This window comes from Strigops habroptila, chromosome 4, assembly GCF_004027225.2.
Source record: "Strigops habroptila isolate Jane chromosome 4, bStrHab1.2.pri, whole genome shotgun sequence".
NCBI classification, from domain to species: Eukaryota; Metazoa; Chordata; class Aves; order Psittaciformes; family Psittacidae; genus Strigops; species Strigops habroptila.
Window position 1 is genome coordinate 8,011,917 of NC_046358.1, and position 26,620 is coordinate 8,038,536.

The 26,620-nt window shown below is 39.9% G+C and overlaps 1 protein-coding gene across 1 annotated transcript in view; it reads right to left on the reverse strand.

Annotated features, from left to right (window-relative positions):
* The window catches only part of SPTBN5 (spectrin beta, non-erythrocytic 5), a 93,068-nt gene that overhangs the window by 20,447 nt on the left and 46,001 nt on the right, over nucleotides 1-26,620 (reverse strand). Inside the window, 13 exon segments of the mRNA XM_030483551.1 lie at nucleotides 850-1,022; nucleotides 2,464-2,541; nucleotides 3,576-3,764; nucleotides 5,637-5,799; nucleotides 6,444-6,565; nucleotides 8,063-8,176; nucleotides 9,916-10,030; nucleotides 10,664-10,782; nucleotides 12,873-12,968; nucleotides 13,617-13,808; nucleotides 14,449-14,604; nucleotides 18,236-18,421; nucleotides 19,384-19,488. Coding sequence (XP_030339411.1) covers nucleotides 850-1,022; nucleotides 2,464-2,541; nucleotides 3,576-3,764; nucleotides 5,637-5,799; nucleotides 6,444-6,565; nucleotides 8,063-8,176; nucleotides 9,916-10,030; nucleotides 10,664-10,782; nucleotides 12,873-12,968; nucleotides 13,617-13,808; nucleotides 14,449-14,604; nucleotides 18,236-18,421; nucleotides 19,384-19,488 — 1,808 coding nt within the window.

Consider the following 26,620-nt stretch of genomic DNA (forward strand, 5'->3'; position numbering starts at 1 on the left):
CAGAGAAGATGCTCAGGACACTATAGGAAGGATTACTAGCAGATGGGTATGTTTAAAGTACATACAAATTATGTATATACGTTATCTGTCTCTAGGAATCACCATTACTGCCTTTCAGGGTATAAGAGAACATAAATGTAGCATCTTTCTTATATGGAAAGCCTGTGAGTATGATGGTTTTTGCCAGGGATAAATCAAAGCTTCACCATCCTTCCGTCTGTTTCCAAATCATATTAATAAATTCATATGTTCACTTTAATCATAAGGGATCTCCAGTTTCTCTGTATAAATTTTACGTATATCTTTCCATCTACCATAACACTGAATACAAGTGCCTCTACTGTCAGCATTTAAGACGAATATGCAATGTGCTAGGAGAAATAAAGTAGTTCACATGAAAGGGCAAGATCTGATCAGAAAAATTGCAAATGCCCTGATGGGTAATTTGAGCAAGGCTTTAAGATCAACCCCACTAGAGCAGTGAAAAAGCAGTTGTGTAGCAAATGACCTTTCTGGATGGTATTTAATGATACTGAAGTATTCAATGGCACAGCAGGCCCGTCTTTTGTTTGCAGCACTATCCCTAAGGCAAGGCCAGGATACAGAATTACAGGAAAACTGCCTTTTTCTGAACCCCGCTCCCTCTCCACTTGACTATATTTCGGAAACCTCCTTATGAAATATTGACTAGACCTCAGGCCAATTTGGCAAGACTACAGTACAAAGTGCAAAGTTGAGTAAATGCAAACTAGTTTATGGTTCTCTTAATAATTTAAAGATATTAATTACAGGCAGAGAGTCTCATTGCAAAAGAGATGGGTGGTTGACATGGGAAGGGTTTGATTTCACCTCCTCAGAACGGCCTGGCATCTGTTGGTGATGTTTTCTGAGTCATAATGCTTGTTCTGCATTAGCTGCTGAGCAAATGAAGCCATCTCATCAATTTTCTCCATCTGAGCTTCCAGAGCTTTTTCAAACTGCGTGTGTTTCCGCTGTAGGCTCTCCACACTAGACACTGAGTCCTGGATAGGATTCAACAAAGGAAAGCTGCTTTCAGTCAGAGTTTTCCATCCACTGCACTGATAATCCAGAAGCTAAATGACATTTACCCCACATTTGCAAGCTGTCAAGAAAATCTATTGGTCTTTGAAAGTTACTGGCATTTAGTCTGAGACTCGGGGCCCAAATAATGTTCAATGCATGGTCTGAGGCCATTATTTCAGGTTCAAAACTGGAGTAACTGCTGGATGCTTAGCTTCTCCTGCATATTGCTGTGCAGCATATAACATATAACTTCTCAAAAGTTAAAGCATCAGATCCTAATCCTAAATCAATTTTAAGACAGATGCTATTTTGGAAGCAAACGTGGGATGCCAAACTGAGATCTCAGTTAAGTGAACAAATATGTCACAGAAAGAGATTAAAATTAGAGCCTTGGTTTCAACCCATGGAATTTGGAAGAGCTCAGATCCAGATTTGAATTTGAGGACTGGAGTCTGACATTATAGTTAATCTGGAGAGAAACAGAACTTGACTTCTTGTAACATTTGTGAATCCCAAGCTTAATGACTCAGAGTTCTCTTTTCAGCACCCGTCTGCACTTTTAATTTTAGAATCAGTGGTGTCAAAATGTTGTTAGCGCTATAAAATCTGCTTTCCCACTATTCTAAAGGAAGCAATAAAGCTTGCAACAAATGGGTCAGAAAAAATTATAAACTTCTGGGTACTTGCATGTGTCATTGGAAGGGAAAGTACAAGAATAGAGCATTTTCTGTACATTGCTGAGCTAAATAGGACTGTAAAATGGGTGGTTCCTTCTAAGTATCATATACTTCAGTGCAGGGACTGTAAACACATACCTGCAGGCTGAAAATATCAGAGACAGACACCAGCCCCTAGCATTATATGTTTTTAACATCATTTGTACCAATTATGTCTACATTGAACTCAAATGTAACTGTAGTTCCTGCAGAGATAACTAATTTGGTAGCACTACCTATACAAGATGCAGGGTAAGCTAAGCATCAGAATGTATATCCAGCATCCTGCCTAGCTTTTGCAACCCACGCATCGGTCTATGGTTTCAGTTATTGCAGTGTTATTGGTACCTGAGGTAGGTAATTTAAAGCTACACTGGGTATGTGAGAACAGCAGTGACAACAGTGATGACTTGTGCACTGCTGGCAAATGTATTTGGGTTAGACACCACCAGTCAGAGAGAGATGCACTTATTTTCCTGCTATAATTGGAGTAGTTGGACTGTTTCATTACTCTTGGGGCTGAGAATCCTATCCTGTATAAAATATCAAGGAAAGATATCTGATCCCAAACCACCAACAAGACGGAGCAGTAACTTCAGAAGGAGAAGGGTTGCAGGAAGGTTCAGAGCACATCATTATACTTCACAGCTCCCTTTCTTCCAGACTGATGGCAGAGAAAATTGTAATTTCCTGGAGCACCTACCCCTAAGTCTTCATTAGCTAGGAAAGCCTCTTTGCTGCTGAGCCAGCTCTCAGCCTGTTCCACGTAGCCATAGAATTTCTGTATAGGGAGAAAAGCAGTCATGAACATGATGTAAAACAGAAGCAATCCTGACTTTGGCAGAGTACACTGTAAAAAACAAACTTCCAGGGCTGTTCCAAAAATGAAATGCATAGTGCTGGATGGCAATTAGTGTTAGATGCTATAAAAAACATATGCGCATCAATTATTACTGTTACTTTCTTACTTTCTCCTTTATAATATGATTATTTCTTTTTGTCTAAGACATAGGATACAATACAAGTACTCATAGCTTGCTTGCTAATAGTGTAGAGAGATGTGGTTACTGTGTAAGGTAACTGGCCAATTAAAACGACTCTAACATGGCCTGAAATAAGTAGACTGTAATACATGAAGAAGCATGAAAACAGCCCTTACCACATGGTTGAAGTTCTCAAATATACAAAGCTTTTTAGATGGGACTAGCAGCACCAGCTGTTATTTAAGATACTTGACATTCCCCGTTGTAAAATCTCCATTTCAGTTATTTCTAACTTTTGCCAACAAGCCATTTAAGCAGAAGTTTTGTTAGCGAGATGGACTGTTACAGGGAAGTATTTCTGGAAACTGCAGCCAGAACACTTCTTTACTTAGACAAAAAAGCCAGGCAAAAATGCACTATTTGGTCCGTGGTGAATTTTTCTTCAGATTTGTTTTAAATACTTGCCTACCTTTATGGTTTTGGGGGAAGTTACAGAATTTGGTAGATTAGCGATGTTCCATTTTAAGTATGTTCCTTTTGCCTGCTGCATGAGAGTTTGACCAAATTTTGCTAAGTTTTATAGCCTTTGAAAAACATACGAGTACATATTCCACAGAAATTTCTTTGATTTGCAAAGGTACAATTTCTAAAAGTCCTGCCACCACTAAATGCGCTTGGCCCTCAGCATGCCTTCTGGAAATTGGTAAAATACACATTAAACGCTGGGTATTATTAGCATATCCTTCATTACACTACCTTATAAATTTGCTGTTTATAGCAAGGAGCGTTGTCAGTGGCATATGCATTCTCTCTTGAATATCTTTGTACTCACCTGTAAATCTTGTGCTTGAAACAATTTTATATCTTGCTCCTGCCATGCTTGGATCAATTCAGACCAGGCTTGCTGTAGTCTGGAGAGGGACTGGCGAATCTCAGGGGTTGCGTAGTGACCGGAATTGGCAAGTTCTTGACCATAGTTACTGAGAGAGTTGAATCTTTCCACCCGTGCTTCAATCTCCTCCTAAAATATATTACCAAGGTTGATGTCAAGAGTTTATGGGACGCCAGTTATTCAGAATACAAGCCTTAAGGGGAAGAATATGGGCTGTAACTTTCCAACACAAATATTTGTATGGAAAATCATTCATCTTTGAGCTATGTTACTAAAAGAGCATAGAACTGCCTAGGAGAAAATAAACGTGGACAATAAATGACTTTATTGCTCTAGGAACAACTGGTCTCCTACAAATCAAAATTGGGATTAAATTAGAAACAGATTAGAAAATGCTTGAATATAACTGAATGCAGTTTTGAATGTCTATCATATCCTTATCGCCCCCCTCCAGTCTTCCTACATAAGGGTGGTTCTATGAGAAACAGTGCTTAGAATTTTCCTTCTATTGCCAAATAAATTTGCATCAGATTATTACATTAAAGACATGGTTTTACTTTATTTTGTGGTGTTAAAATGAAATACTCATAATTTTTGCACCTGGTCTGAGGAGTGAGTTATACATTTATACTGAATCCTGAAGGTGAAAGAATTACAAGCTACTATGACCCCTGGAAAGTGAATGTGGAAATCCCAATGTAAACAATTTGGAAAGAACCATGCACCGAAATAATACCATGCATTAACTCATTAACCTTAAAAGCTATGGCATTTACTATTAAATATCTGAAGTCAGAACTGCTAGTTTTAGGGTTTTTTTTGGGGGTGGTGTTGCCCAATCATAGATAGCCCAGCTGTAAGATGGCCATTCTATTCTTTTAATTCAGATTAGCACCTTGTGTTCAACTCTAGTCTCTCTTAAGGACTTTGGTTTGAGCCACTAACCTGAATGAAAAAACCCCCTTCCATTTTTATTGCCTTGTCCATAATTTTAGTTTAGTCAACCCAACACAAAAGAACATATTGCCTGGATTTGTCCTTTTCCTTGTGACTATCTCCTTAGAGCCATTTGGTCTCCTTTACAAACAGATATTAAAGACTTAGATCTTGCTACCATCTAACTTTGTAGAACATTATGTCAGTGGTTTAGGGTATGTCTATTGTGGCAAAGAATTGTTAGCAAAAACATTGTTAAGTATATGACATAAGAGAGCATTGTTAAAATGGAAGACTGAAAAAGGAGGGGACTTCAGGTAATTCATACTAGAAGGTGAATCAGAATCTACAAACTATTTGTGTCAATAATGGGACCCACACAGTACTGGATATTAGTCATGTTTCCGGGAACATGATTTGTAGAAAAAGGAACATAACTGCAAAGAAAAGGTAACACAACAGCTGGGAGATAGGTATGGTGCTTAGGAAAAAGTAAAATATTAACTTTTTTCTAAGATTAATTAACAACGTGACTCCTTTTAAAAAATCTACCAAAAATATTAGCCAAATTAGCCACCAAAAGATTGTGTTGTAATTAGTAGTGGGATATGAAGTGTTTCAGAACTGAATGTGTAGTACCCTCCAATGGTAATGTACTGCCCTGTGTGAGATGAACTGCAGTTTTTATTTTCCTCTCAGGCAAATGGAGTTTGCATGACAAAATCTAACTCAAAGCTGGAATTAACTGGCATTAAATTTCTGGCAATCCAAATAAAGAGATTGGCAGTGAGCATGTCTTGATACTGAACCAGCTTTTTGCCTACAGGCTTGGACAGAAGTACAGGTAAGAGCTAATGGGATTTTTTGAGACTTCTTGCAGAGATGTGAGCTGCCAAATAGCCCATGGAATAGAGTTCTGTCAATATGCAGGTGACTTTCGTCCTTAGCCTGTCATTGAAAATAGTCTTTTCATCATGTTCTTGAGATGGCATGCAGCAAAATTCTGCTATGTCTGCAGGAATTAGTTTCCCAGTATGTTCAATTGGAAGCAATGGTGATACTTGCCTTTCTCCCCTGATGCTCCTCAATCATGCTTTCTGCTTCATTTGCGCTTTTAGGAAGCCCCCCTGTTTCCATTAGACCTCTGACGTTTTGGGTCCAGTCTAGGATCTCCTTCATCTCCAAGTTATATTTCTGCAACTGATACGATGCTGCCAGCTTCTCCTTCCTGCCACACAATGTGCAGTTCAGCATTATCCAACACAGAATTATCTAGTTGCCTCTCTCTCCCCATCTGCAGAGAAAGGTGCCCTTGCAGAAGCCAAATGAAGTCAGTTCAAGCCTCATACTTTTTCCTTACGGCTCCTAACAGTGCTCATGTTAAACCACAATCAAAGGAGATGCACATTGCCTTGGAGACAACATGCTTACCTTATCTTCTACATCAGTTCATTAGGAAAAGAAAGGCGAAAAAGCCTTCATACCTGTTGCTTTCAGCAACGATTACAGCTTGGGCACAAGCCTTGGTTGTTTTGGAAAGATTCAAGAAAAAAATAATCTTCTAGAACCATCCAAAAATAAGTCTTTTACAAAGGCTTCATGATAGATTTAATTTGATAGTCTGGAGGCAATTTAGTAACATTATTTATTGGGATAAGCCACAAACTCATTATGTAAGTTTTCCCAAACTCACATCACTGGAACTTTTCTTGTACCAAGTCACTCTTGTTCCAATGCAGGTGTATTGGCTGTCTGTATAAACTTTGTAAAGGATCCTTGGAAACTTATAAAAGGTCCCTTGCAAGTAGATTTGAGACCCCCGGAGTGGCTTTGCTCCTGCTGAGAGATATTCAGACCACTAGAAGTCTTTACCTTTGTTTGGCCTGTTCCTGGAGTTGTAGCCAGTTGTTTTTCATCTCCTGTTGCTTCATACTCAGTTTGCCATTTATGGATGGATTTCTTGTGGAAAGGCGGAAAGATTCCAATTGCAATGGCTGCAAAGAGATTTATAGTGGGGTGACTTTATGCCAAATGCTTATATTTGTTCCTGAGTTTGCCTTTCAGGAAAAGTAGTTCATTTAAGATCCCAGTTTTCAAAAGCAGGTACTCAAATTACAGTAACAAAATATACAAAGGGATTTGTTATACGTACAAAAAATACATATGCATTTGTGAGCAATCATCCATGTGAAGAAGGAGATGCATGTGTTGCTTCACATGCACAAATGTTTATTTACAATCAAGAAATTGCAGAATAGGGACAAACATAAAGGAAAATTAAGTGCTGATTGTAACCCCAAGTAGCTTAATCTTACAAAAGCCATGAAAACATGGCAGTACACAGAAACCACCAGATTCACCTTTCAGCAGAAGACTGAAATATAATTTGTATTTCTTTCAGCTAACAGCAGCATCAAAACACTACTTTCAGTGTAGACTTCTACTTTTCTTAACACAGCCAGATAAACAGTAACGAACAGTCACCAACCCAGATTAAAAGCTGGTATCTTTCTTTTAAAACTTCATCAAATCAATGAAAATTGACAATTTTAATTACGCAGAAAAGAGAACATGCCAGGCTGGTTTTAATCCATAAGAAAAGTACCGATATTACACTTTGTACATGGTTTTTGTGATAGCATAAAAAAAAAAAAACCCCAACCTTTGCTTGTCTTTCTGTTTCCATGCAACACTCCCCCATACAGCCTTGCTAATGCTATGTGTGGAATGCTGACTAGTAATCACCCACGTTTCACGTGAGAATTAGCTAACGAAATCACAATGTGTGACGGTATCACACATATTGCCTTCATTTGCATACTATTGTGAAGAAAAAGCTTAGAGGAAATTTGCAAAAGTATTTTTTATGTGAAAAGGCTTAACACTGGCCAACAGTGAAAACTGTGAGAGGTTGTCATAGGATTTCTACTACTGTGGCTCAGCTGAAAAAGAATTCTTTTTATTAAAAATATGCAATTATGTAGGAAACCAAGATTAGTCCTAAATGATGAAAACTGGTCATTTTACAAAAGCCAGAGCTGATCAGGCAGTCAGTTATACCCGAAGATTTGGGGGTTTGATGTCAATGTCAGAAAACTACATGCACTGCGGGTTTTACATTTTAGTTCTAAACAGAGAGTTGTTATTTTGGCTGAAGTCAGTACAGAAACTGGGGGAAAGATGGAGACTTACATTTGGATTCCACACTTTCCAAAACATATGACAGTCTAATCTGGCTTGTAGGTGAGGGCCAGAGAATCAGCAAACATATTAAAAAGGGACTTCTCTTCTTAGGTTTGGTGCACTAGGAAGGATAACATTTGATACAATTAAGCAGCACAGTATTTTACTGAGAAGAAATCTGTGCTGTGTTTGCATTGCAGTGCAATTTACAGTAATGAATCCAAAGAGTCATGCTGATCTTTGCACCATGGTTCCAAGAAGCAAAAATGAACCTTTTACAGTATGCTCTGTACTCCCCCACTTCTTACCTCCATTTTGGTCTTAATAACGCTGATTTCTCTCTCCATCTCTTCATGTCTTCGGATCAGGTTTTCCACACTTTCCATATCTTTCCCATAATCCAGTGCGTGCATCAGTACACTCTGGAGGGGGCGGTAGGATGTGCAAATGGTGAAGATGACAAAAAGCAAAAGGATTATGTCTTAATTCTTTCTTAATTAATTTATTTCTTAATTTTTCTTAATAGTCTCCTCCTTCACCCCTTTGCATTGCCATCTGAATGTTCTATTGTCTTTTAAAACATCAATAGGGCACCTTGTCTGCATTCCTTACAGAGATGAGACAAGAATTCACAACTCTTTGAAGGGTCAAAATCTTACGTAAGGGGCCTCTGGCTCTTCACATGTAAAACAGACAGGAGTGCTTCCCTGTATCTTTCAGTCTTTCTTTTCTCTTTTTTCCGTATACCAAAACAACCAAATATTTCCCATTAAATTGTGTCACAAAAATTTTCAGGTGTGTTTTATGAAAATATGGAAAATAATATTGACCCTCAGAATCCTACCAGAAATTAAATCCTTTACAATGAAGAAATACATTCATATAAGTTGCCATAAAAATTTCAAACCAGCAGCCTTGTAACTGAAGTATTACCACTATGTGACTACTGACTTATAATCAAATTAATATTTTTAGTTATGTGGAAGAAATAACAAGTTTTTACACAGCCTTTTTATTATGTTAATCTCAAATTTATAATCCAGGATAGACATTTTACCTCAGTTTTCTAATTTGAATAAGATTTTTATACAAATTTTCAAAAAGTTGCACACTTAATATGTCTGCGTTGCACAGCAGGGAGAGATATGCAAGCTACTGTTGAAAGAACTAGCTTTGAATTTGGAACACTAGAAGTTGCTAATTGGCTCAACACTGAAGGAGATGCAAACCTGTGTCAGTAACACAGCAAAAAATAGACATTAGTCCTCTAGCTTCTTAGATTTGTATCCTACTTACTGCATCTTGCTGTGTTCCTTTCTTGTGGAAGGATTTATTAGACTAAACGGAGATGCTTACAAATGTAAAGATGCTGCAGCTCAGTTACTTGTCTAATTCTACTAACAGTTAACGGAAAGAAGAAGTCACTGCTGGAGGATGATTTATCTTGTCCTCAAGAGGACATCTAAAATAGGTCAGATGCACTGAGCTCTAGAGGTACCTGCTTCTTTCTATTGACTGTGGGAGAATATACTTGGGTATAGCAACTAGTCACCTAATAGTAAAAGTACAATTTAACATGCAATTCCTTTTGACTAGAGACCATTAATTAGAATCATAGAATCACAGAATAATTTAGGCTGGAAGGGACGTCTAAGCATCATCTAGTCCAACTCCTGCACAAAGCAGGGCCACCTTAGATTAGATCCCTCATGGTCTGGTCTAGTTTAGATTTGAATGTTTCCGAGGACAGAGAATCCACAGACTCTGGGATAACTTCTTGTGAATCTTTCACTTTACATCTCTTTGGATCTTTTCTTGTTGCAACTCGTACCCACTGACTCTCAGTATTTCGCTGAACCTCCAAGAAGAGTCCAGGTTCATCTTCTCTGTAACCTTCCATTAGGTAACGACAACATCCCCTTTTACTAATTTGCAGTTTCTCACAATACATTTCACAGGTACCTTTTTAACCATGACTGCCTTAGAGTCAGTAATCTGCAGTGTTTAATGACATTTCCACCTTCCTACAAACTTGATACACAGACAACTATCAAAAGGTCACTACTGGATAGTCAGTATATTTCTAGCCATTGGCATGCCTGGGTTTATCACTGCTGGCAGAACCTTTTCCCATTTCAATTAATACCATCTGAGAACTCACCTTTTCAGTAATTCTCTCTGTGATGTCATCAATTTCTCTGATTAAGGCATGAATCTCTAGGGCTCCCTCTAACTTCTTCCTGTATGCATTCAGGTTACCATGGAAACTGTTCCACCTTTTATTGAAAAGAGTATTTTAGAGGTGTATTTCAGAGGTGAGGATTTCCACAACTGAATTTCAGATCTAAGTAAAAATACAGGATTTCTGAACCACCTTACATATTGATATGAAATGACCCACAGTAGGGACACATCATAGAGATAAAGCATTAGCCTGGCACGGCTACCTGGTTATATGTACTCCAAGTTTTCAGGATGGCATGGAGGTTAAAAGCGAAGAAGTACTGATACAGTTTCCTTAAATTCTCAATAAGCTCACAATCCCAATCTTCATGCTTTTGGCTCTTAGCTAGTGGGCTGTGAAGTAGCCAAAGCAACACGCACTTGAAAAGGACAACTATGTGAACAGATGGAAGCATCTTAGCTTCATAAATCTACTGTGAAAAGTGCCATGAAGCAGCATATATGTCTGGAAGGCTAGAAACATGGCTTTGGTCCTGCTGGATTATAAATCCTTTTGGCTAACTGCTCTGAGAGCCTTGAAAGGCAACTCCAGTGTCTGATGTTTGGTAGTCCTGGTGTTAAAGAAGAAAATACATGTCACAACTCCTCCATTTATCCCAGCCCAAGATACCTAATCTTCCCTTCTTGTTTTTGCTTTACCGAGAAACTTTTAAAAGCAGACTCACTTCTCATTGAGCTGCTTCCGGCGCTCATATATTGTCTTTGTTTCTCCCTTGTTCTGTCTCTCTAATTTCATGGCCAGGGCATTGATAGCCCTGATATGAGCATCATCCACTGTCATCTCCTGTAAAGTGAGAAAAGGAACAAAGGTATGTGTTCAAAATGCTTGTGACTGAGTTTTCCACTGAGATGTGAGGAAAAAAACACTGCAACAAGCAAGAGTTTAACCTCGCTACCAAATATTTCAAACACATGGGGTTTGCTTTACTACAACTGCTAGTGTTGCCAGTCCCTGATGAGAAGACAGTAATGGCAAGAAAGAACATTAGCGACTATAGATTCAACAAAGATCTAGGTCTAGACAAGGACCCTCAGAGCTTCATTTCTAAGCCAGGCATTCCAGCGGGGGCTCATTCACTGCAGTTGTTGTTTACATACATAGCTGCTGTGGTAAAGCTGATCTGTGGCAGATTGTTCCTTTGTCAAAGAGGTAGTAATTTGTGCCTCCTAGGCCTACTCACTGTTTTTCCTAGATATGCTTTTGTCCAGAAGTGCCTTCTGTACTGTGGACAACAGGCTTAAAATCCATACGGCCTTGAGAAACCCAGATAACCCATGCCGTCGCATTTTCTTCTAAATCAACATCGCTGCATTTTAAAAGGCATGCTAAGTCTTCAAGACAACTTGCTTCACATGTACATACCATAGAAAGGATAATATTTGCACATTGCACATATAATCTGGGCTAGAGAGGAAAAACTGTTCTTTTGGAGCATGACAGATGGCCAACACTGAACACTGCTCCAGGATTCAAAAACATTCTCTATTTTTCTAAGCCCAGTAAATCACAAGCTTAGCAAGGAGACATTAATCATTGGTATAGTAGAAGCACAGCTGCAAGATGCCAGCACATGGCTAATAGAAGTACTGACTTCATTTGTATTTTATTTATGCTACATTCATACCAATGTGCATGCTTCCATATGTGCTTTACTAGTATACACAGCCAAAAAGTAAACAAGAGAAACCTGCAGACAGCCACATATTCTTCAGAAACCCTTCAGTCTCCTCTCCTGGGAAAAAATAGTAGCCCTGTGTGACAAAATATTAGTAGAAAATCTGGCAGCCACCAATGCAGGATGATTGCTCCCTACTCTGATCTCAGATGGAGAAACCTAGACTGGATGGATGCACACACTGTGCCAGGACCAGCCTGCATCTGTTTGCATTGCCCTATGAAGTACTGTATAAGTAAGCATCAACTATGAGGGTATCATTGTCTCAGCTTTTTTCTGCAGGAGTCATTTTCAGACTGGTACAGGAGCAGTGGCTACAAGCTCTACGAACTAAGTATCTAAGGCCAAGAGTTTCCTGTGGCACATGAAGTCTGCCTTAATTTATGGTAAGACTTTGCTATTCAGAGTCTTATACTAACTGGGACACTGGGTTGTTTCTGCCTCTTTCAGCATCATTCTTTTGGCTGGGACATCCTTTGCTCCATCCCTTAGCTCACAGTTCAGCTGGTGAGAACTGAAGGGCCAATGAAGGTCTCTTCAGTAATTCCCTGGTGCTGAAGCTGAGTATTTTGGCTCTCTACCCAAATCCAGTACTAATGCACTGCCACAGGGATTTCTGCTGGGCTCTGGAAAGGGGAGCTCAGGGGTTTCTCCCAGGTGCCAGGCACATCTGTACTGTTACTTCATAGAAGAACATAGAAGAGGGTTGTCTCCTTCTGCTGTTAGGCAACATAAATGGAAGATAGGAGCTGCCATAACAGGAATTGGCAACAAGATAACAGGCAAACAAAGGATGAAGAATATTAGGAGAGAATATCAGAGCAAACCTCAGTCACAAAGTCCATTTTTAATCCACTTCTGGGTGGAACTCACTGTGACTTTGTGGACTGCATTAACCAAACTGGTAATCTATTCAAATTCAGGCTCACATAGCCAGCTTTCCAGTCATGTAATGCAATCAAATCTTTAGATTGTATCATGAGCTCCTGACAGCTCTGTTTAGACATCTTCAAAGTAGAAAGCCGAATGAATGAAAATTCTGTCTTGTTTAATGGCTTATAAAGGGACTTATACCCCCCTGATCTTTCACCTCCTTAGGGTACTGGAACTGTATTTGCTACCTGGATATACTGCTGGGCTGGAAAGTTAACTGCTGCTTCCAGCCACACAAGGAATGTTCATGGAAAACACCCCTTACCCCTGATGTTGCTCCACGGAACTCATTCAGCTTTTTCATGAGCTGCAGGCAGTGTTCGTAGTCATTTCCCACATCACCTACATTAATCATGACTTCCTGGGGAGATAAGCAGCAGACAGGCAAACATTCAGGCTAAGAGTACAAAAACACAGCATGTCCCAGTGCTTATGCTGTTGCAATAAGGTCTGTGATGTGTCTGTAAATCACTGACCTACAGCTTCTGAAGTAGTCTCTTCTGATCTTTAGGTAATTATGAGACTTTGTCCTAACTCCCTCTCCAATCTAATACTGATTGTGGAAGCAACCTCTGAATGAAAACTTAGTGGATAAAGTGATTCTTCCTTCATTCTTACGAAGAGAAACTTTCAGATTTGACACACAATGAAAGTGAGTGCCAGTTGCCAAATGCTTCAAATCTCTTCCATTCTAGTCTGCTTTCATCACTCTGTCCCGATAGAGACACAGAAGATGACCATCAATAATCACAATCACTTTACATAAGTAAACATTTTACATGAGAACATGTGCTAACACTGTCCAACTGGCTCTGGCATGGAAACACTCCAAAAAATTTTTAGAATTTATTGAATCATTCCTTCCACATGGTTTGTGGAACATGTCATGATTCTTCCAGGCAAAAGCCACTAATAAAAGATGCTGGAAGATGACACATCTATTGGAAGTTCACTGCTAAATAGCAAGTCTTTAGTGTGCTGCTTGGGTGGAATACTAGAATCCATTCACCTTCTCTCTGATCCAAGCTTCCACCTGGTCCACCTTCTGGAGAAATTCCAAGAAATCCCGGCTGTCCTCCAGCATCTTTCCACGAGCAGCAACAGCTCTCTTCAACTTCTCCCAACGTTCCTGAAGCATGCGGACTCGGCGACGGATCTCTCCTGATTTTGGGTGGCTTTTTGATACCAGGGCTTCTCCTTTCTTTACATTCAGAGGAAGAAATTAGAAATTAAGGTTGACACTTATTTTTAATGTGACTACCATGTTACATGACCTTTTTAGAGGGACTTTCTCAGTTTCCTAACCTGGACTGCCCAATAAATTACAAATATAAATTCTTACCACCCAAATGATACTGCTCAGCTGAAAGTTTTTGTGTCTGGGGGAAGCAAGAAGACTAGGATTTGAATATTTCCCTGCCAAGAATGACATTCATGGTGTGGAAGCACCAAGAGAGGTATGATTGTGTCCTTCAGCTATGAGATTTACCCAGTTTGAACAAGAATGTTCACAGATCAGGTATGAAATCCTCTTTACCTTTTGTAGGAGTAATCACCCTAAGCAAGGAAGAAGTCAGTGATATCTTCCTATTTAGGCAATAAGGAAAGATGAAAGTTCCCTAGATAGAGCAATTAACAAATTTCTTTGCTCTAAAATAACAGCATTATTTTTCCATGGCATAGCAACTGGGTTCTGGAATAGCAACTGGTTTCTTGCCACACAATTAGGATAATTGATATAGAAGTGATGAACAAGCTACCTTTCCTTTTCATTCCATCCATCTGCTCTTCTTTGGATAACCAGCAATATTCTGTAAAAACACTAGCAGATTGAGAGTTACCTTATTAACAGCTGTGATGATTGCTTCATTTGCTAGAATCTCTGCCTCAAAGACCTGATGTTTCTGCAGCAGCTTCATTTTGTCCTGCAGACTGCTAGGGTCTTTTATGGAAGGATCCTCTAGCTTCTGCATGCGCTCACTGATCCAGTCTTCTGCCTGCAGCAATGTGAGGCATCAGAGTTAGCATGACAACATAACAACTACACGCTGTCCTGAGGCCTCCTCCTAAGACAGGTCATTGTCCTATGTAAGTGTCTATCCCTGGGCTAGGTAAATTGAGCTAGGAGCTGACAGCCGAGGTGGCTCTCCAATTTCTGAACTATTCTATTTGATAGGAAATAAAAGCAGGTAAGAATTAAAATAATTTTTATCTGACCACAAGAATAATGAAAAACTCCTTGAATACGCCAAATTTTATCACAAGCTATAACCAGATTATACAATCTTCTCGATTAGATATAGAGAATCTTTGTGCACATATGCAGCCTCAACACGGTAGACATATTTAAAATGAGATTATGACAGCTGATCAGATTTAGGTCTCTGAATTTCATCCCTATCTATCTATCTCTGTCATTGACCTGTAAGACGGCTTAAGAGTCATAAGAATTCTGGTCCCTCACCCACAAAAAAGCACTAACATTTCCTGATCTCAGTGATGCTGTGAGACCTAAATGGAAAACGCAAAGTAAATAATGGCTTACTGATGGGGCCAAGCACTAATCAGATTATTTGAAAGCAAATACAACTCTATTTGCTTTTACACTTCATAAAATTCAAAATGGACTACTCAGGAACATCATGTTCAGATGAGCAGGTGAACCGCGAGATCTAACAAAGCAAGAGTTATGTGTTTCTCTTAGGAAATTATTTTTTTAGGGGATTAGATGTATGCAGAATAAATGGACAATATCATAATGAGTTTTCCATGATTTTCTTTAAAATCTGCTAAACTTTAGCCCTTAGCACTGAAGGAAATATTTCCTATCCATCAAAACACTGAGAACTGAACATTTTTGACATACATTGTAACTGACCCTTTTGTCCTCAGACCACTGAAGTAACCTAATGTTTTGACAACACAGGAACAGCAAATTGAAGCCAACTTTATCATTTTCAAAGCATCTTGGCTGTCCTTGCAGAACTATGCTACATGCACACAAGACTTGACAACTGGAGGATTTTCTCAGTTAATTAATGATTTGAAGTGTTGTTTCAGCTGCTGAAATTCTACAAACAATAACAGAAATAGCTTTCATGAGCAATGTGCTCTCCAGAAACTGTTCCCCTCCAAAGCACAGTTAGAGACTCAAACAGGAGCCTTATGATGTCAGGGTTGCCCAGGACAGCATACAGTCATCTGCTGTTTTAATATCTGACACCCTCCTCACAAGCTCGGGCCTTCTTCCTTCTCCAGCCACACATTAACGCTTTAACATCACTTAACTGACTTCTCATTTGAATGGGAGAAGCTTTTCCATACACTTAGGATGAGAAACAAATGAATCCCCCATATATATATATAGCCACCTAAAGGGCAAATTAACACTGAGGTACAGACTTTATGACAATGGGATAGTCTGTATGTCTCACTTTTCTGGGATTAGAAAAGCCCCATATTTCCACTGCAGGAGAGTGTGTCCTGTTTTGTGAGCTGCACGTGATCACTTGAGCTAGTTGTTGGGGGAATCCCAAATTCCTGTGTCCTGAAAAGGGTACAAACTGCAGCAGCTAGCCTTCTAAGCAGACCGTATGATGCTGAGCTCTCCCTCCTCTCACCAGTAATCACAGCCTGTGTTGTCTTTGTACTAATGTGTGTAACTCTCTGTAATTGCTTCTAGAGCATAACTAGGAGGCTTCTCATGATGACAGCGATAACTATTTTCTGCTGACACAAAAATTTATGTTTAATCAGTAGAAATTACTTTAGATGATTGCAGGAGGAAGATTTCCAGGTGGGTGGGACCTGAGCTATGGGTCTTGTTCTCCTAATAAGTAAGAATAAGCAATGATCTCATTGATTTCACAACTAAACTCAAAACTCATCTCTCTAATTTAACATCCCTGTGGGGACTGTTCTCATATATGAACTCGTACACACCCAGAGCATCATTAAAATCAAATTAAACATTCGATTCTACCCAACAAAGATGAAGAGAGATATTACTGTAAGATTTTCTTCTTTTTTTTTTTTTTAATTTCTTGGTGGCATTCACATTCTACAGCAAGAGGCAATGACTTTAGATTGGTGAGGTAAATGAGCAGGTAGTTTGAGATCAAAAACTGCCTATAGAACTCTTGTCTGAATTTATATGGAGAAAATGAATGAGAAAAGGGAAATGTTCCTCATTCTACAGGGCCAGATCCTCTGCTTAAATGTGTGATTCGAGAATGAAGTGGGACCCCAGTCCAAGCACTGATTTGACAATTACAGAGAGATTAGAAGAAAGGCAAAAGTATTCTTACCTACTGAGTTGATTGCATCTCTAGAAATTATTCTTATGAGAAGAAGTATTCTTACCTACTGAGTTAATTGCATCTCTAGAAGGGCATTGACGGTTTGTCTGCCAGAGAGGATGCTGGCAGTTCTGTGAACTTCCCATCAGAGCTACATTGCTCTTTCAAAAATATTAGTACTGTGCAATGCACCATCCACTCCATCCACTCCCCTCTGCAGTCCACAAGGTGGACTGGCCATTACTGGTGGACTGGTTCATGTGATAGAAAAAGTATAGCCAAATAATATGAGTTAATATTTGGTTGTGAAAATAATTCCTGATAAAGTTTATTTAAAAACCCAGCATGCAGCTCTGGCTCTTTAGTGTAGCCAAAGAAGAGGTTATTTAAATGTCTGAGTATTTTGGGTCTAGGGGGGAGTTCCAAATATGTGGTGCTGTAAATTGAATTTTAGCAGCTTTTTTTTTTTCTTTTTTAGGTTACTTTTTCTTAAAAAAAGAGGTTAAAAAACCACGTGGTTGTCAGAAGCAGCAGCTGTGTTACAGGCATTCATTCTCCTTTAATGACAATCATAATTTGACCTGTGACATGACGTGTGTCTTTTTCATGGGCTGGGAGGTGACAAGCACCTCCAGTTTTTCTTTAAATGATGAAGGATGTTCCCTGGGATGCAGCAGTAGAAGGGGTACATACCAGACCAGAGCGTTTGCAAATGTCCCTCTGGGCCTGGGTGCTGTTGTTTATGCCAGCACACCGGATGGTAGCACATTTTTCAGTCACACACATTGTGCTGCCCTTTGAAAGACTGACCCACTATGACTTTCCAACAGCAGTGCCAAGAGCAGAAGTACTCAGTTACAGGACTAAGGCCAGAACAGGAGACAAACAGATGAACATATTCTTCAGAAACCAGCTGTCAGAAGCTGAAGAGCTCTGCTAAGTTACAGCACTGTTTTGAAGGCTTCCAGTGACACCCACTAGTAAAGCTTGGCACCCTTGCCATAATGCTTTCTACTTTGTACTCATCCTAATTTGAAATATCTTTTCTTTCCCACCATGGGAAACACAAGGTAGTAGTGGGCAGTTTTTCTTTTGTTAGTTTGATTTTATCAGATATGTATGTGTAAAGCAGCTGTAATGAGCATAATGGCAGCGATGGTATAGTAATAGCAATGGCATTAGAGCACCCCTTTGTGTGAGTGTGGCAGGAGATGCCAAAAGGGAGTAGATTTTCAATCAACCTAATCACTGGCAAAGGTGAGCACTTTATCCAACAGAGGTAGGCAGCTCCTCTGCCTTCAATCCCAATCCCAGTCTAAAACCCTCTTACCTCTTCCAAGTTCTGGTAGAAAAGTGCCAGAAGAAGGGCAGTCTGCAGTTTCTCTCTCCTGCTCTGGGATAGATCCTTGATCTGCTGCTTCCTCTCATGAATGGCATTCAATTTTTGCTGGATCTTTAGCCCTTCCAGTCCACCAACCTTTTCTATCCTGCTTGCCTGTTCTTGAAGAGACGTCATCTGAGAAGAGGCAACAAATCTAAAATTACTTTTATGCTTCCAAATGGTATGAAAGAAACAAAAACCTCCTTTCCATACCTCAATTTCTCTTTTCTTCTGGAATGAACCAAAAATAGCAGGGACAAGTTAACTACCATTCCCACCTCCCCACCCCCTGTACTGTTACATCTATGATGTCCTTGTCATTCGTCTCTGTAGTGCACCCTGGCTACTTAAATAACTTAAAGCTGTAGCTCCAGGATCCCTATGCCACTGATCATACAGTGCAAGGAATCAGGAAGCAAGCCTAATACCCATGAGTGCTCATGTTCTATTGCTTTGTGGAAATCAGGTGTTCAAAGGTAGTTCTCAAATGAGCAGTCTGGCAGGGAGCTGGCATGGGTTCTGGGAGCTCATTCCTTCTGGGGAACACAGGCACAGCCCCAGCCTGCATGAATTACAGCAGTGGCCATCAGCCAGGCAGATTCCCTTACATTTGGGTGAGCAACACAGCATCTATTCTAAAGGTGCCAAGAGGCTAGCCAATTTGGTAGGAAAGTTGTATAGCAAACATGTATTTAAATAATTAGCCAAGTCATCCCTTCTGGCCTACAGTATCTTATGTGCTTTAAAAGCCACTGATTTTTTTCATTAAAAAAGCAGAAACTTCTGATATCCATAACACACAATATGGCCTGTATATATTTCTTCTGGTAAGTCCCACTATTCAACTTACTAAGCAGTTTTCCTATTGAGAGACAATACAGGCAGGACTTGGGTATGGAGTGTTTAACACTTGTTCTCCACTGCTCTGCCACCTATTTCACTAAGCTTTCCCATTTTCTCTTTGGTTCAAGCACATCTAGCATAGCACAGCACATCTCTCAGCAAGTTAATGTGTTGCCATATTTTAAAAAATACTTACAAAAAAAAAAAAATCATTCTAGCTCATGGGTTGGTAGAATATTTGTTGATTTTTGTACCTTTTCGTCCTGTGATGCCAGAAGTTTCTCAAAAGCCTCATGCTTCCTTATCAGTTGCTCTACTTCATCTACAGAGTTTCCGAGGTCACTGCTTTTCAAAGAAATCTATAAAAAAAGTTGAATATTTTTCTCAATGGAGTAATTATCACATAAACCTGATTCATAAATGTAAGATAAGGTATTAACTCTGCAGTTAGGAATGTACTTGAGAGGAAAAAAGGGAACAGAAGGCAACTGAAACTGGAAATTAAATCATAGAGCTCCATGGTCTTGAGCAAGAAAGAAAAGCTTTAATGGGTTCAGCTAAGAAAAGTAATCTATCACTGTTCATTACAATCACTAAGTCACAAAGCTAGCAGTGAATTCTGGAGGACTAAGCCATCCTTGCCATCCAAAGCAAGATCAACATTGTTGTGTCTGACAAATGTCTGTATGATTCCTTCTTAGAAGACTTCCAGTAACAGAGACTTTGCAGCCTCCCTGGGCAGTTTACTCCAGTGCTTCATTACCTTTACCATTAGCTAGATTTTCCAAATATCTAGCCTGAAAATGCATTGCTAACACTTCACCTCATTGCATACTGCCCTCTTCATCACACTACAGAGGTAATTCCTTTTACGTTTGCTTCAGCCTTTTATACGTAGTCTTCTATCTGTTTGTAGGCTTTTTGCCTACTGGGATTTCTGTCTTCTCTAGGCTAAAACTACCCTGATCTGACGAATCATTCCACAAAGGCTATGTCTTCTTGACTCCGATTATTCTTATTGCTTTTCTCTGGGTTTTCTCGATTTCCACTGATTTTGAAACAGGGTTCCTAATACTTGATGCAGTAAGTGGCAATAAGCAGTAAGGCTGCCAGAATGAAGGTACTGAAGATAGCAGAGAACTTATGTGTGCCTTTCAAGCTGTAATCTTCTGCATGTATCTGTGTACGGTGTTTATCTTTTACACAATACCATGAACTCCAGTTGACCTTGCAATCTACTATAAGCTTCCAGAAAATTTTCAGAGGAACTGCTGTCAGACCAGCTTGTCCCCACCCTGTATTTGTGCATCTGTTTATTCTTGGAAAATGCCATAATTTGCACCTATACCAAGCACATTATGTCTGTTACTGTCTCAGGCCATACTTCCGACTTGCCTGCATTAATTTTATTTACTGTCTGTCCTGTCAGCCTCTGATGCAGAAAGAACTTAGTCTAAAATAACAAATGCAGTTTTAAGGAAACTGACCACCACACTATTCACTTTTAACACTGTGAGAATCTTTCCTAATTCACATACATCTCTAAAGCATCATAGTGTTTCTTGACTCTTTTCTGGTGTTAGGAAAACTGATTGCCCAATTACTTGTCCCATGTATTCTGTTACATTCAGTTTTGCCAAATGTTATCTATTATTGACAAAAAATTGTAAGATTTTCTACAGGCCAGTAGAATTTTATTCCTTTCCAGTGGATTTAATTGCCTGCAGTTTCTTCCCCTATTTAATGATAAGACAAAAGCAGGACAAAAACCCCAGTCAGAGGCTCTGATGGGACAGGAGGAAAAATTACCTGTGGACAAGATTCACAGTGGAGTGAACATGATTGGACAGAGTTTTGGAGTTCAGGTTGCTATGAGGGACTGCATTTATCAGCTGGGACATAGCACTTCGTAATCCATTTTGTAAGCTCATGGAATTATAAGAATTTGGATAAAGATGAGAAATTTCAACCAGTAACTCTACCTGGGTAAAGTACAATTAGCACAGATGGAAGAAGAACTTGAGATCAATTATATAATGTGAAAGAATTAAGAGGCATTTTTTATAGGAGAGAAAAAATATTCTCCTCAGCTACTTTAGAAAACCTGCAGTGATGTTCGTTGTCTGCATGGAATTATCAAATGATTGTTTAATCCCACAGGGCATGTTCTGAAGGAGAGGTTTCCCAGGCATGTGTTGTGTGCAGGGGAACCCACACCTACTTGTCAGTGTCTGAATGCACCAGCAGGCTCTGGTAGCCCTGACCATCCCCTGAACGGCTCTCCTGCTCCCATTTGGGTGTCCCTGGCCCCAGTCCTGCCTGAGTTGCATACAGGGGAGATTTGAGCCCTGCCCGGGTTCTCCTGGGCAGACCCCAGGTTTCAGTCATTACCTTGCTTTGTTCTCTTGATCTCCAGCTGGTCGATAGAGCCTTTGGCAGCTCTGGCTGACAGGACTGACAGCCAGACTTGGCGTGACTTTCTGGTTTATTTTTTGGGCAGTTAATGAGAGGGATATTTTGCATAAACAGAAGATGACACAGAAGAATATCATGCCCAGGCCAGATGTTCAAACTGCTCTACACTAATCCATGCAGAGTATCAGAAGAAAGGTGAATAAATCCCAACACAGTAATTACGGTCAAGAAGAGGGGAAGGCCACTGTACAACAGGCCTAAGTTTTTAATATGTCTGGCTCAGAAATCACCAGGATGCCTAAAGAAATACATTAATGCCTCCGTATGTTAAATACAATCCCCCACCATGGCAGATATCCTGTCATTCACACTTCAATCTTCTGATCTATCCTACTCATCAAGTGCATGAAATTTGACAGATTATATTTTTTTTAGGGTGTTTTTGGATTTGATTTGCTCTTGTGGAGGAAGATGTCCTCACATGTGAGCTCCAGGTCCATCTACTTTAATGCTTTGTTAAACCGCTTATGATTACCATCCGTATTTACACTGCTGTTACTAACACTGAAATAGAAAGTTATCAGCTGAATCTCACTCGCTCCTATTCAGGGTACACAAACATACAGCCACATGCTGCATCTCTATTTTGGAGTTTTAGATGCTGCTTTAAAATCACTGTAGCTTCTCTGTCGTATTTTATGGATTATCTACCATTTTTGGTCAAAAAAGGTTTATCTCCTGGACCTTTATTTAGTAACTGTTAGCAGTGAAACTGCAGACTTTGTGACACCTGAAGAAATGGTTAGCCATAGTTTGCCTGCTCATATATCTGTGGTGGAAGAAAAAAGCATGGGACATCTACTGGTAAAGATGGTTACTTTCTTAGGAAGAAGAGAACAGAGACATCTGAGAGCATGGGTGGGATAGCGAGTCATAAGCAGCTGCCACTGGAGTGCTCAGTGCCTTGCTCCCACTGAAGATCTCTACACTCAAATAACACTGAGCATTCAAAGCTCCACTCCTTCAGCTGTTACAGCACTGGGAAAAAGTCCTCCTGATTTCTGAAAGCTTTGGACCAGGTCCTTCGAGAAGAAGCCTGTGCAAATGCTCTTGGGAACCAAGATTTTAATACTGAGAAAGAAAACTGGTGCAGAAGAAAACTGGCTGCGTACATTACAGATGAGGTGATGACAATACACGTAGAAGAAAGGAGCCCCAGTAGTACCAACAGTGCTACTTGGAGAGCTGGTGAGGTGAAAACTTTCCATGTGTCTTTTGAACAGAAATCTTATGACAGCAACTGCTAGAATCGGAACCACAACATTCTTTTCATTTAAGCATTTGTTATACCAATCTGAAAGCAGAATGGAAACTGGCTCCTATGCCAAAATGCTGGCCTGTGGCCAATTACATCACTTTTTGGCATATTTTTGGACAGCTCCCCAAGCTCCTGCTTTGAATAAGACGTGTTAATTTCAAATACTAAACACTGCATAGCTATGCTCAGGTAATCTACCAGGGTCTCCCACAGCACACAGCAGGTAGAAACTTCCTTTCTTGTTTGTTTCTGTTATGAATCACAGCCCGTCATTAGAAATTTAAGACTTAGCCACAAAAGAGCAACAAAGATTTGACCACTCACTATTTAATGGACTTGTTTTTAAGTGAAGACTTGCAAGGATGCTTAAACCACAAAATGGATTTGGACCTTTTTGAGGTTTGAAATGGAGCATGTAACAAATAGCCAAGTTATTAACAATGCAAAGCAGAGAAATGGAAGTTTTAACCCTACTGAACTGGAGTTTTTCACTATTTCTGAGCTCATTGCATAGATTTAGCCACACTGTCATAAGACCTTTCAGACACAAGTTAACGCAGAACTTAATGCAAAGTCCAATAAAAAAGTAGTTAATTTTAAATAAAACAATACTATATACACACTTATGTGACAGCACAGGTCAGCTTAGCTTTTGGAAAAATATTGAATGAAACATTTTAGTCATTAGGATGACTAGGCTCTCTGGACACCACAACTTCACATTTATATGCACTAGAAGCTGACACAGCCGCAAAAGAAATCTGTCTTCCAAGAAACGCAATTTTTATTTCTCTAGAAGAAAAACTATTTAAAGTTTTTGTGCAAATCCACTCCTTTGTCCTGCTTCTGCTCTTCACAGTGTATCAAACTCCACATATTTTGCCTCTCTCTGCCTGCCCTGGACTTGCTGCTGAGATCGCAGGAACTCCACTGAAAATCTTTCAGCCCTAAGCACGTACAAAAAGCCAGAATTGCTACTAGTTTCAAATGCCTTCACTTAAAACATGTAATCAAGTCCAAATTCTCTGCCCAGATAGATAACAAGGTTTGATTTGACTTGATTCTGATAAAAGTAAATATAAAAAAGAATTAATGAAAAAATATTTACACTTAGTAAACAAATGTGCATAACACCATGATTATATACGGTTCACAAATACATTGTACTATGCTTCATTTCAGTAAAAGTTTTAACAAGGTATGATACTATAACCATAAGAGGAATAAAATACGCTGAAGTTGTTTATATATAAAAAAAAACTAAAACAGATCACCTTTTCTATCGTACTGTCATCACATTATTAGCCTCTGACCTCTCAATCTAGATGTGAAATTCTAATGCTAAGTGTATTCAAATTTTCTTTCCCCCCTCCAACTGCATTCTCTCTCATCAGCATAAGAATATAATTATCTGATATTGGAAATGTATATGAGAGAAACACAGAGAGAAGTCAGTGTTACTGCTATGATCCCTGACTCCCACCTATCACTTTGTTCTTCAAAATTTGCAAGCTTAACTCCTGTAAGTAGTATGTGTTAGACCAGAATCCTATGCCCATACAACATCATCATTAAAATATTTACTTATGAAACATTTTACTGAAGGCAGACTAAATTCCTCCTAAACTCCCCATAGTTTCACTGCTAGAAACTTTTCTGGAATATCCAAATTTGACATGCTATTGAGACTAAATTCCCTTCATTTCCCTCAGGAAAGGGTGGGACCTCTCTTTTTGTAAGGGGGAAAAAAAAGTGATTTCTTCCTATACACTTAAGTATTTTGGGTTTTGAAAACAAGTATTACTTTTAAAAGTTACAAAACCAGGAGTTAACCATTTAGAAATACAGCATAATCTGACAAGTGAGAAAATGTGAAACAGTGAAACAGAAAACAAATATGAAAAACTACACTGAGGATTTGTCCCAGGTCCCAGACCAACTAGCAGAGAAGAAAACCAGTTCTTGGCTCTGAAGTCTTGAACCTTCAAAGTGCTGAGCACTATGGCCCACTTATGCAAAACCTGTAAGCACATGCATAGCATTGAGCATGTCAAGATGACAATAGTACTCTAATGATTAAAATGAAACACTTGTTAAGTGCTCAATCAGACAAGAATGCTCAGCTTCATTTAGGATGTAGCTGTAGCTACAGCCTCAGTGACAGCGGAACACAAGAAGCTTTCTGATAGTCCCATGAGACACCTCTAGGGAGAGGGAATATGGCAGGAAGCATACAAAAAGAAATCCACATGGCTTGATTAACACAATTTAAAACTTCTGTTTGCAAACGTTCCTAGAATGGAATGGAAATCTTCACCACTCTCCTCCCAGATCCAAAGGACGCGATGTTGACATCTATAGATGGACACCATGCATCTTCCATGACTCTGTGAGTTGAAGATGTGGTATGAGCCGGTATGTTTGTCAAAAGGTTGTCAGGGCATACACTTTTTAGAGTGCATGTTTCCTGGGAAGGTCTCAAACCAGATCTTGCCCAATGGCTAGAAAGCAATCCTGAGCAGCAAACTGGATTCACTGTTAGAGAGAGGCCAGCCCCAATCTCCACAGGGTGAAAGGGTGGACCAGTTATATCTGCATCATGTGTTTTGATAAGGATTGTTGGACTTGGGCTTCTTCTAAATTCTCTTACCACCTGGATAGGCATAGCAGTCCAAGGGGTGGCAAGTATCAGGGTTATTTTGGAAACCTTGTGGTGAGCAGGTGTTAGACCATCACATGGAGTCCTTCTAAACTGTGGCCTAGGTGGAGGGTGGTTCTGAAGGACAATCAGCTCTGGATTTAAATCCTTGCTTGTGACCTTATTCCCACTAGCTGAATGTTCTCTTCCAGTCAGCACAGCAGGGGACAGCCATATATCTCTGGAGACAGTCTGCTGGGGAAGGCCAGGATACTTAGAGGAAGTCACATGGAATCTTGTGATTTGAAGGGCTGGAGACCCACCTGAAGGGAAGCCCTGTTTTGATTTCTGGGATCCTGTTGGAAGACCAGCAGGAGTTTCAGGAACCTTCTCTAATTGAGGCATGAGCAGACTTGAATGAGCATGACTGCTTCCATGGGAATCTGCTCGAAAAGGCTTTATTGTCAAGCTGCAAGTTGAAATGTAAAGCTTCATTGAAGTATGGAGGTCTGGCATTTCAACGTTGCACTGGCTACAGCTTTTTTGGGGAGTCAGAGAATTGCAGGGTTCCAGGGATGCATGCAAATCTTTGTTGCAGAGTGTAGAAACAGCTGGAATAGCAGACAGATCAACGTCTAGGCGTGATGTCCAGCTTGATGGAGCTTTGCAGGAAAGGACATCAGAGGGCAAAGATACAGCAAGCTTCAAGGGATCATTTTTGTCAGGAGAAATATGATGAACACTTTTTTCTCTTCCTGAATGTTGCTTGTAAGATGCAGATGCTGAACGAGTGACAGAACCCTCATATCCGTGGCCCTGTGGATCCCAAGGAGGACTGGAACACCTGGATGTCTCATCAGAAGGGTTGACACAGTGACTAGTGCTCCTGAAACCTTTCCTCCAGTCCTTGTGTGCCAGGACGACATCTAGCTTTGAACAGTAAGCTCCAGAAGACAGACTGGTTGGTGCTGAGTTGGCATTTCCTGGAGAAAGCTCTGCAAGTGCTTGACCAGTGGGAGGATGCCATGCTGCTGCTGGCATCTTTTGAAAAGGCCTGTCCCGCACAGCAGATTCAAAAGGAGGAGGTGGGATCATTCTGCTGGAAGACAGCATCACTTCC